This window comes from Leptosomus discolor, chromosome 5 (genome assembly GCF_034619465.1).
Source record: "Leptosomus discolor isolate bLepDis1 chromosome 5, bLepDis1.hap2, whole genome shotgun sequence".
NCBI lineage: Eukaryota > Metazoa > Chordata > Aves > Leptosomiformes > Leptosomidae > Leptosomus > Leptosomus discolor.
Window position 1 is genome coordinate 30,572,153 of NC_141395.1, and position 12,267 is coordinate 30,584,419.

General features: G+C 38.2%; 1 protein-coding gene across 1 annotated transcript in view; it reads left to right on the forward strand.

The window, feature by feature from the left end:
• ALS2 (alsin Rho guanine nucleotide exchange factor ALS2) overlaps positions 1-5,791 on the forward strand; it is a 41,955-nt gene extending 36,164 nt beyond the window's left edge. Inside the window, exons 30-34 of the mRNA XM_086465948.1 lie at positions 189-234; positions 1,860-1,921; positions 2,565-2,714; positions 3,017-3,113; positions 4,501-5,791. Of these exons, the coding sequence (XP_086322074.1) occupies positions 189-234; positions 1,860-1,921; positions 2,565-2,714; positions 3,017-3,113; positions 4,501-4,539 (394 nt within the window). The 3' untranslated portion in view covers positions 4,540-5,791. The remainder of the gene's footprint in view (positions 1-188; positions 235-1,859; positions 1,922-2,564; positions 2,715-3,016; positions 3,114-4,500) is intronic.
• The last annotated feature ends 6,476 nt before the right edge of the window (positions 5,792-12,267 follow it).

Genomic DNA, 12,267 nt, shown 5'->3' on the forward strand with positions numbered 1-12,267 from the left:
TGGCATTGCTACAAAACCAGAGTGAGACATTTCAGATTAGGCTATTTTCCAGCTATTGTGCTAGATGTAGCTGATCCTGTAGAAAGAGCTGTTGTATCTCATAGGAGAATGTGATGACTTCAATTTCATCAGGTGAAAAATGCTTTAAGACTCTGCTCTCTCAATAGACTATGTTGGGTTTCTTGCAGAAAATTTTGGCCAGGAACTGTATGCATCCTTGGAGAGAGCAGAAAGGTATGTTCATTGGGCCTTGACGTACAGTATGCTTTGCCTGGTGCTTCTTTCAGGAAGCTGAGATTGTGAAGAAGCGTCAAAGAATTTTTGTCCAGGCTTTTTGCTTAAGAGATGCTATGCTGAGTTATTTCTTTAAAATTTGTCTGCTACTTAAAAGCTACACTAGTGACTTCTTACAATAGCTGTCAGTTCGGCTTTGTCACTTAACTGTTTTACTCTGTAATGAATTCTAATTCAGGAATACATCTGCTTGGTCTCCAATTATGAAAGTGTGAGAATAAAATTCTAGCAAGGAAATTTTCAGGCTGCTTGATTGAGAGAGTTATACCATTGTGTACTTTCTGATTAGGAGAAGAATCGTGTATTTCTTACTAATCATTATCTTGCTGAAAGTGGCTGAACATGGTCTTAGATGGTAATAGTGTAGTGCTTGATCTGTGCTCCAGTAAGAGTGGTTTAATAGTCATGTTTATGAAGTTTACAGTGTACTTCAAATCATGTCTGTTTATGATTCAGTATACTTTTATTTGAAATTTTCAATTTCTTAGTCATTTAGATACTCTGCCTTCAGATCACTTCTTCCTTATTTATAACTGTGGCTTGTGCAGAGTCTGTAGTAATCAGAAGCGTGGCTTTCATCAGAGTAGTTGCTGCACGCGGATGAGCTGATGCTCTTTGATAGAGATTGACTGTTGTAAGTTTGTTAATAATAACAAAAGCTGCTGCGGAACTCCACCCCTGGGGCTATGGGTTCTCCCAGCAAGACAAGTCCCCTTTTTCCCAAATCAGAAGTTGAAGAGTCACCTGAGAAAACATGAGGCAAACCTCCACTTGGACTTTAAATGTTAGAAAATCCAGCCATACCACATTTCTTGGGTTACTACAGATCTCCTGTATTTTTAGGTACTGGGTAAAATTCTTACCAGCTGTCTGAATCCTTCACATTTCTGACTGGTTTTTTTTGGGCCAGTAGAGTAGAGCCCCTCCACTGTGAAGTACTATGTAGCATGTGTCTTCTCTGAATTACGTAGTACATGATGCTCTCTGCAGCCATTTACCTTATTTGCCGCATCATTCCTTCAATTAAACAGGATGTGTTTAGCCAAGGCATCATGTTTATCTGCTTTGCTCCTCTGTTTCCTTATTTCTCTGAATTTCTCTAGGTCTTTTTGCATCCATCTATTCTCTACCTGCTCCATTCAGAAAGACTTAGGCTCAGTTGCATATTAAGAGCTAATATTTATAGTTGTTCTTTTCTGTTTGCTCCAAACCTGGTCTCTGATTATTGGCTGATGTGACTCTTCTACATTTTAACCATTCCAGGCTTACAGTTCCATTAAGATTTAACGATTCTCAGCCTTAGTTGACCTGGAAGATATCCGAAACCTAATTCTCGTAACATACCAAGGAATTCAGCACAAGCTTTTCTGAATTTTAAATGAAACTCTTACAGATTATACATAGGCAGATTTACTGGACAGCCTTAGCATCCAGGCACGTTCCCCTTTGTTTGCAGTGAAAAACTGAAAAAATGTGGTTTATGCCAGTGTTGCATGATACACTGCTTTTCTGCTGAATAGTGGTGGTGTTAATCCTGCATGATAAATCTTCTCCTGATTACACAGGTATCATCAAATACAAAAGATGCCTGCTTTGCCTCTGCAGTTGAATGTTTACAGCAAATCAGGTAACTCTCTGAAATTTGACTTTGTGTTTCACTGTTTCTGCTATAGTAGCATCTAGTTTACGTGATTGTGATCCTTTACCTGTCAACTTTTCTTTGCTTAACTTCGTAAGAGGTCACCAAGAAGTTTCAGAGTTCCTACTAAAAATGTTAGCAAATTCTCCCAATGAGGAATGAAGTATAGCCTCATAAATGGGACTGCAAGATGTGTCTATAGGACACCATTTAGAATCGGAAGTGTGAGGATGTCCAACCAAATATACATGTGAGTTTCTAAATAGTTAGGCAAAATGACCTGTGCATGGGGAGCTTTTCTGTGTCTGTCAGCTCACATAAGGAATTCTGCTGAAAGGACTGCAGAATAAATTAAAGGCGTTTTAGAAAGGAATTTTTTCCCCTTTACCATTATGTTAAATAACTTAAAACTGTGAAGAAAGCCTCACTTGCAGTACTGTGCCTTCAGCCAGTAATTATAGCCTCAGGTACTACGCAGCCTTGGCTGTGAATGATCTGGCTGATCTTGGGCAGGGGCACACTAGCTAGCAAACTGTCTTCCTCATCCAGACACAGATAGGTATCTTCCTAATTTAGGTGCTGATATGTAACTTCTTGTTGTTACACTGTTTTGCTTTTGCTCTCCAAATAGTACCACATTTACCCCAGCTGACAAGTTGAAGGTGATCCAGCAGACTTTTGAAGAGATCTCTCAGAATGTACTTGAGACTCTTCAGGAAGATTTTCTGTGGTCCATGGATGACTTATTTCCTGTTTTTCTCTATGTGGTGCTACGAGCCAGGTAGGCACCAGGAGTGGCATCAGTCATAAGCTGAGTATAGGCAGTATGAGGACTTTTACCTCTATTAAACACTGCTGCTTCTCATTATAGGACTAATTTCTAGCTTTGTGTAACTTAGTAAATTTTCCATTTTGGCCTTTTGCTTTGGCCTGAAAGAATTCTGAACAGTTGACTGTGAAATGGCTATGACTTCAGAATGAGGTTAGGGAAAAGCATGGGTTTTGCACAACACCATGTAAGTAAAAACATTATAATGGTATCTCTTGTCTATCTCTTCTCTTTCCTTCTCCCCCATGTGACAGGATAAGGAATTTGGGGTCTGAGGTGCACTTAATAGAAGATCTGATGGATCCTTATCTGCAACATGGGGAGCAAGGCATCATGTTCACTACTTTGAAGGTATGAAAATCATTCAGGGTTATTAATAGATTTATTTGGAAATTAATCAGCTTTGAGCAATGATGATCAGCTTAGGAGTTGTTTGAACGTTAGGTTGTAAATTCTTTGACATTTTAATTGAATTTTTTAGCTAGGATGAGCAAGGAAACTTAACTGGTGCTTAGGATAATCTACCAATTGCAGGTACTGTTGATAAAATGGTGCAATGTGCAAATGTACTCTATTCGGTTGTAACACTGGTCGCTGTTGACTGTTCTGAATGCTCACCTGGAGCTTGGCGTTCCCCTGCAACTTAATAAACTTTATTCTCTATAAAAACTGAAATTAAATGCTGCTTTGGGGATAGCCATTCCAATAAATGTTGAGGTCTAACGTTACATCAAGATGCTTCAGCAATTCAATTTTGGGGGGAAAAAAAAAAATTGACTGTGTCCCTCTCCACATACTACTTGGTATTCTTTTTAAGTGTGGAAAAAGGAAGAGAATCTGTTTTGATGAATATCCTATCGTACGCCAGGAATTCCATAATGGAAATAGGTTGTTTTGTTACCTCAAAGCTGTTCAAACAAGTGGGTCTTGTGACGGTTCAGCTGTGTGGAGCTTTTTTGTGGGGTTGTTTTGGAGGGAGGCTGTTAATCTGAAACTTAAATAAAAATCTTAAGATGAGCTGTTATGTGAACATGATTGTATCTTCTGTCTGTGCAAACTGGAAATAGTTGGGTGCAGAGATTTTTTTCATACCTGTTTTTTATAGTGCTGCAAAAAGGGAAGGTTTGAGTTGGTTAAAATTTATTAAAGAATCTATGTAGTAGAAGCAGAATCTTATTTTCCATGAGTGCAAGTGTTGTCTGAGACATTTATATTAAGTTTCTGGTCATGGCTGACCCAGTGCATATTTGAACCAGCATTAAGGAGTGAATAGCTGTTGGCAGCAGTTCAGGGTATTTATCTAGGTGACAGAAACCTTTGCTTTTCAGTCTGAGTGCTTTTGAAATGCTTAATCCCTGCATCCTGGTCCTGTAAGAAAATAATTTCTTTTTTTGGCCCCTTCTGTCAAAGGGCATAGAAAAACAAAAAAATGTACTTCATCTTGGCAAAGCTGGGAGCTGTGAAAGTATTCAGAGTGCCAAATTGTACTATCTTGCTTCATTAGGAGTTAGACATAATTGGTAACTTAAATTGGTGACTTAATCTCCTCTGGTTCTTTTGGCTAGTTTACATATTAGAAGATTCTCTTGTGTTGTGTATCACTGTATTATCACTGCTTGTAGAAAGCCTGGTCCTCTGTTTTCTTGGATAGAAAAAAAAATAACCTTTTTGTGTATGATGCTTTATCAGCTTGCTGAGAACAGGCGTGTATGCTAAACTGACCTTTGTTTTAATTCAGGCATGTTACTACCAGATTCAACATGAAAAGCTTACCTAGACCATCACTTACAACCTGGCTCTGTGGGATAATCTACTCAGTGGAACTTCACTAATACCCACTTTCTTCCCTGAAATGGCACTTAGAAAATACTCTGGTACAGTTCTGTTGTTACAGATGAAAATATTCAGTTGCTTCTTCTGAACTTTCAGTTTTGAGATTGGAAAACTGCAGCCAGAGGCTACCTATGAAGTGGTGATGAAGCTATAGAAGCTTGGTTTGTCAAGTACTTGCCAAGAAGAAACCATTTCCTATTCTAACAGAAAGATTATTTACTCCTTTTTAAATTAACAATGCTGCAAAAAGGCATGGCATCTACATAGAGTACATGTGAAAGTCTGGACAGCATGGCTTCTAAAGCAGTGGGTTTGTTTTCATTATTCCTGTTGTGTCCACAGAGATGTTTGAAGAGAATGATTTGCACCACGGAACCATTCAGTCTTCCTGAATGAAGCTATTATGTTTGTTTATTTAAAAAATAGAAATATGTTAGTACTTATAAAGGGTAACCTATAGCGTGTTTAGCTGTAAAGGTTTTGCGGCATCTGTGTTAAACAGCATTGCTGAATGCAGTATTAATGGGCTGTTGTGGAAATAATCACACTGTTCTGGACTTCCCTGTTTACTAGAACTATGAATACAGAGGCACTCGCCATTCTTTCTGTTTATGAAATAAAAGACACTGACCACTTCAAATTTTGGCACTGAATTAAATACTTGAACTCTGTAGTGTTCAGTTCCATTACCCTGAGGTCTCTGGAAGCCTGTGTGGTGGTAGAATGGGAACATGCTCTTGACCAAGCTGACCATGGATTAGGTTTGAGACTTTTGCCTGTTAACTTATATGTCGGAGTGAAAAAAGCTAACCTTGCTGCGTTGTTGAACATGTAGAGAACAAGTAATTTCCCTGGGGGATTTTCATGTGCGCGTGTGTGTGTATGTTCTTCTGTGGTTTACGGTTAACTTTATTTATACCAATAACACTAGTGGATAACTTGGGTATTGTAGGTGCTGTTCTTTACCATGGCAGCCTCAAAAAAGGGGGAGAGAGGAATAGACTACAGAATGTTATAATGGCTTGAGTTATGTCAAACTACCATAGATAATGCTAATCATATTTTTGAGATAATAATCATGGCTTGTGTATTGACACCTAAATGGAAAGAAACCGTATGTCAAAATACTGTTTTGAACAGTGACTGTAATGTAGCAATTTTCATAATAAAGTAAAAATTATTTGGTCTTTCTGAAATTAGTTTTATGATTATTGGAGAAGGGGAAAGAGTAATTCTGGCAAGATGATGTTTAGAACTATTGTTATGCTTGTTATACTTGCAACAGGCTATAGTAATAATAGAATTTAGAGCTAATAGACTTCTTCATGGTTGCAAACATTTTTTTGTTAGCTCAATCTTATTTTTTAAGTTACACTGACTGATTTGAGGAGACATAAGCAATAATATGAATAAAAGGGAAGCTATAAAAATAAGTTTATTTGAAAATGGTGGGGGGAAGATACACAACTAAGGGTAGAGAGTATAATGAAGTATAAGGCAGGAATTCAAAACAATCTTTTGTGCTAGATGCAGTCTTCCCATGCAATCATCTCTTAGAACTCAATGTACAAAAAATATTTAACTGAAACCTGCAGGAGCAGAACTGTTCTTTGAAAAGGAGCTATGCTGAAAATCGGAGTAAATCAATGACAAGAATTTTCATCTGCAAAGATCTGAATTCAGGATTTATTTCACCTTTTGTTAGGAGTGTAATCATTAAAAACAGGTTTGTGTTTTTTCCCCTGTAACTGTTTGTGTTAGTATTTGTTGTCTTCAGGCATTTCAGAAGAAAGGAAGGATTTTAATCTTCAGCTTTGACATGTGAAAAGCTTTATTTCATATGACCTTACTCCCACATTGATTCTGAGACTTAAACTGAGAATGTAACTAGAGATGGGAAGTAGTCTTCCCATAATCTTCCCGCCTTTCAAGAAGAAGCTGTATCTACAAATATGTAGCAACTTCAAATGTTTAACTTCAGTCACTGTGAATGATGCAAAGTTGAGAACTAAAAAACCAACTACATCTGCCTCTACAGATTTTATATATTTATATACACACACAACCTTTTATAAAAAGTAGTGGTATCGCATATGAATTTAGCTTGCAGATTAATGGAAGCAGACAGCCTGGGCTGGATTATTTTTGGTCTTTCTGATACATAGCTTAGTTATTAGCTGAAGAGAATCCTAGGATTAAATGTGCTTCTGACACAGATTCTACTTTACAGCCTGCGTGGGCTGGGATGCCTTAGGAAATCAGTTACAGACCAGCTTTGATTTGTGTATTTCTGTAGCTAACAAAGAAGTGAGTTAACTTGCAGGGTTTCTCCAGCTGTATTGCTTCATGGTAATTACTTTTTTCTCATCTTTTTATTTTTTTTTTCCCTTAAATTGAAAGCCAGATATTTCTTGTACTGCAGCAGAAATCCTGTAACCGGCAACAGAAGATCAATGTTACGGTACTACAGATTCTCACTTTAATTGCAGGCATGGTAGCTGAAGACAGACCCTAGGAGATGAGTGCCCTGTTGACTGGGAAAGTTGCTGAGAGTAAGAAACTACTTAAGTGAGAAACAACTTAAAGTAGGCATTTTATGCAAGAAAAGGGTTAAGGGGATTTGTTCTCTTCTCCCTGGTAATGAGTAGTTCTAAGGTTAGGTTTCTGCGGATTAGAAAGGAGAGGATGTCCATAGATTAGCTAGGGCAGTAAAGGTTACTTGCTCTACTAACGTCCAGCAAATGCCTTTCCCTCTGGAAATTCTGCATGAGCTGAACATGGTGTATTCTGAGGTGTTTGCAGGTAAGGAAATACCCACTGTACTGAAACCATTGTACTGCACAGATGCATTTCCCTCTGCAACTGTGAAATTTAGGTTTTTACTCATAGCTACAGCAAAGCTAATTAAACTTGTGACATCTGTTTAATTTCCATTAGCTAAATATTAGAGAGATGTATGAATGGGGAGTGGGAGCTCAAAAGAGATTTTTTTTTTTTTCCTCACTCTTAATCTTCACAAAGTATTCTGACTTAAATGCCAGGTGCTATATGTTATTGACTTATTTTGCTGAAAGTAGGTTTGCTTCCTAAGTGTACTTGCGTACTTCCTAACTGTGCAGGGAACTACCTGTTCTGGTATGTTGAGAGAGAATGTAGAGGAAAGGTATGTGACTGGTACGGGAGTGTAAAGCAAACCCTTTCTTTGAACTACCTAGCCGTGTACTTCTAAGTTGATTTAGTATCAGTGTGTTGATGTTGTCAGGTGGTGGCTGGTTTGTGGGTTTTTTTTTTAGTAAGCCCAAGCTGTTGGCAGCAAACAGCTGGAAGTAAAGCTGGCTGCCTCACATGACTACAGTGCACTGCACCGAGTATTCTCTGAATGTGCAGCTCTTTTAGGAAGCAATGCTTTAATGGCATTTACCTCCACATAAACAAGGTACTCGCATCACCACTGGAGCTGTAAGCTTTTGTTTTAGGGGGAGGCAGAATGAATCATCACTGAATACATCTGATTATAAAGGGTAATAGCAGAAATTGTTCCATCAGCAGCCTTGCATATGCAGGTGTGATTATTTAAACCTCACAGAATGCCTTATATGAACATAAAATCTGTTTAGTCTTTTTTTTTTTTTAACCTGTACCACCTCTGACCTGCAATAAGTGGTTCTTGGGTCAAGATAAGGATATATGGTTTCAAAGGACAGGTCTCTACCTTTGTTTAAAATGTGTCAATTTGTTCCACTAATATTTAGGGTTACTTTTTCAGTTAAAATACTTTTAAGGCTCAAAAAGTGTGGAGGGAAAAAAAAAGGCAAGATTTTTTTTTTTTTTTACACTGACTAGAAACGGAAGCTGGCAGACTACAGTGATGAGACCGGCCTAATTAAGTCTCTTTAATGCAGAACAAAAAAGTCCAATAGGGCATGTCATTTGAGAGATGCGGAATGTCTCTTATTGCTACTTTATGCCTACTCAGTTTACTGAGCTATAGTGGCTGATTTGCAACAAGCCTTCTTAGAGTGTTGTTCCCTGTCCTCAAGCTAATTTGCAGTCTTCGATATGCCAAATCATTCATTGTGACAAATATAAAGACATGAGTAGTTTTCCTTGCTAAAAGTGCTCAATAACCTTGTCAAGCGCATTAACCAAAGAAGCTTGTAAGAGCAGGGGGGTTGATGTTCTCATGTCGAGTTCTCTGGTGTGGTCCCTCTTAGAGACCCTACAGCATCCACAGCTGTCCATTCAAAGACAATTCTGAAGAGTGCATGAAAAGCAGCGCTTGGCTTCACTTGCAACTCCTGTCTTGTATCAATGAGACCTTCTCTGTCTGACAAATAGAGTCAAGGAATTTCATACTCTGCTGCTGAAGGAAGTAAGCCCTGTCGCCTGAATTTGGGATAACATGTTTGTAGACCTGAGGTGACAGACTCCTTTTGACTCTAATCTCTGGCACACTCTGCAGGGATATCCAGTTCTGTCCCTAGTAACAGGCAGAGATATGTCTTCTATTAATGAGCATCTGTAATTGCGTGCAATACACGTGAATGGGAAGGACCTTAGACTGGCTAGGAGATTAGTCAGGTAAGCCTTTTAGTAAGAACTTCCATCTAATTTATTTAGATCCCTGGGATGAGGAGACCTTGAGCTCTGCCTTACAGTCTGGGTAGATCTAAGTCTTAGGAAATGAAGGCACAGTAGTAGTTACAAGTTTGTTTGAACTCTGACCTTTCCCTTTAAGCAAGCAATTTAGTAGGTCTTTTTCTAAAGAACTGCACAGAAGCAAGATACTGTTCTTCCTCTCTTGTGTTTATGACTTATTCACCATCTGTTGCTACTGACAGCTGCTGAAATCAGGCTTCACATTGGGAAGCTGCTTTCCTTTTGTTGTGTGAAAATATGAAACAGCTGCTACTTTATGAATGAGGTGAGCTGCATTGTTAAGAACTTGACAGATTTTTATGTTTAAATGCTACTTCTGTCAGTGTGAGCATAAAGTCAGTAGTTTAAAAAGGCAACAGTGGGTGGAAGGGTTACTAACTCCATGTTTACTATAAATCCTAGTGGTGCTCTGATAGCTATGCCCAAGGATTTCACCCCAAAAGGCAAGCAATCAGCATTCCATAGTTTTCCCAGCTTTTCTTAGAAATCTGAGGTCAACCTTCAAGACAGTGCGTCCAAAACTTTTAAATGCTCTCAAGTTAATCCCAGATCTATTCTCTATAGAATCAGTAATGATACCAGGAGCTACAAGGCTCCGGGGGGCAGGGGGGGAGTAAAAAATTTAGTCTCTCAAGTATTTTAAAGGGACAGCAATATTGTTAGTATTTTAGCAGAATCTGAAGTATTTTAGCACCTCCAGAAATATTCTCCTTTGTCTCTGCAGGATCATTCTCAGTAGTATATTAAAAATGAAATAAATGTTCAGTAGAAGGTTGTAGAATATTCTTTCTTTGACAGAAACAGAGTAACTTGCTTGCTTTTTGGTTTAGTTCTTTCCCATTCTGAGTCACTGTGCTGTGCAAGATCTATCCTAGCTAAGAAGAAATAAATATGATCCCGCTCCCAAAGGCTAAAAGGGACCTCGATGAAGGTATTCCTGAGAATATACTGGAGACGGTTGTGGGGTTTGTGTGGGGTTTTTTTTTTCCTCTTTTCCTTTAAACTTCTCTGTTTTGTAATGAAATGTAAGCAATGCTAATTGTCAATAAGGTGACATGCCAATTTGGTAGACAACACTGCTTGAACAAAGCAGCTCCTAGGATTATGGTAATCTCACTACGGTTACCTCAAGAGAAAAGATTCGGTTTTCAGTATGCATCTGAGGAGTCTTCTACAAAACATTTGAGGGGTTTTGCTTGTCTATTTTGAGGTTAAGGGGTCTTCTAAGCTTTCTTTTAACTAGTTAAACCAAAAAGCTTTTGGAAATATTTCTTGTCTTTCCATGTTTCCCTATATGTGTTTGCAGGGTCCCACCCTACTTAAAAGGGCATGCAGTCCGATGCTTTGAAGCTAAACAGGACAAAACATAGGAAAAGCCAGATCTAGGCTTGAAATAACTGGAGTTTTATTCTGGAGAGAGCTGGGCTTTGAATGTGAAGTCACTGTAAGTACAATGTGTTGAGAGGCTTCTGGGTGGCAGAGTATCTTTATGGATGAAAGTTGTATTTGCTTTGAGTGAACCAACTGCTATAAAAATCATACCTCTGGTAACAGATGCATATTAATAAGTAAAGTTGATCACAGTTGACAACCAGAATATATTTTTAGATGTCAGATGGCCAAACAAATTCAACTAGTATTAGGGGAGTTGTCCCAGAAAGCCCAGCTATATTATAACAGGGATTTTACTCATTCTTTTTTGAGGGGAAAAAAGTTGGATTGTTTTGGGGGCTTTTTTGAGGGATGTATGTGATGAGATTTTTAAATCTGGACTTCCAGTACGTGAAATAGAACATACAGATCAGGAGTTGGCTCCCTTATAGTACATCCAAAATGTTTGGACATGCTCTTCTTTTGTCTTCAGATGTCCCTTACCATAAAATTGTAATCAGGATTTTGAATTGGGAGTATGCTGTTAGATGTCTGTGTAGACTATATAAAGCAAAGTAAACAGCCATTGTACATGGAACCAACAGGTAGTATGTGGGAACCAATCAACAGTCAGCAGGGTCTGTCTTTAGTTCTTGAACATCTGAAAAAAACCCCATAGTTATAAAAGCTAGAGAAGGTTTAGAATTAGTAATAATAATAGGAAATGGGCTTCTGAAATGTAGCTTATGGGATAAGCTGTCAGAGGAAGTTTCCTTTCAGGACCTAACTTGCAGATTGAGTACCATCGCTTTGTAAATGCTTCTGCAACTGAATCTGGAGCTATAGACACCTACTTTCCAAAAAGAGGAGAGGGACAGAGATCAGCCAAGCTGAGGGTTACTTGTGTTTTCACACTGCTTTTACTCAGTGAAAACCAGGAGTGCCACTGTCCTGAATGTACTTTGCAAGTTAGGAATTCCTATTTCCGTGTCTATACTGTCCCACAGTAAAGATTTATGTCCTACCTCTAATGTCTTCAATAATTAAGAAACGGGTATTGATGATTAGTTTTATATGGTCTGCTTTGTTAAAGAGCATTAGGCAGATCAACCAAGCTTAACAAAGGGAAAGGCAAACTCTTAAAGGAAAAGAACTCTGACTATTGAAAAAAATTAATTGCAACTCAAAACACAGTTGCATTGGGTATTGGGGGAGGATCAAACTATATTTTGTTAGTCTTTGAAGAAGAAATCATAATTTTTAAAGGAATCTTTGAATTAGAATTTCAATAACATGTATCACCGATTATCCTGTAGAGGTAACTTGAAATTTAGTACCAATACTCAGTAACAAAATGTTTGAATCATAACCTCATAACTCCTGAGTTTTTTTCTCTCTTAATTTCCACTGCCTTCTAAAAGCAGTTTTATGATTTAATGGGAGGAAGCATGTTCTAAAAATAAGTATTAAGAAGTGCAATAAGTGACAGTAGTGCCTTCTGCTTTCATAAGCAGATCAAGATAATACTTCTCCTGCTTGTACCTTTGACAGTTTTCTGTCCATAGGCAATCTAGAGGGAAATGGCTGCCTTACTGCTTTACTAATCCAGGAGATAAACTACTGTGTATCTAACAGAATGCGG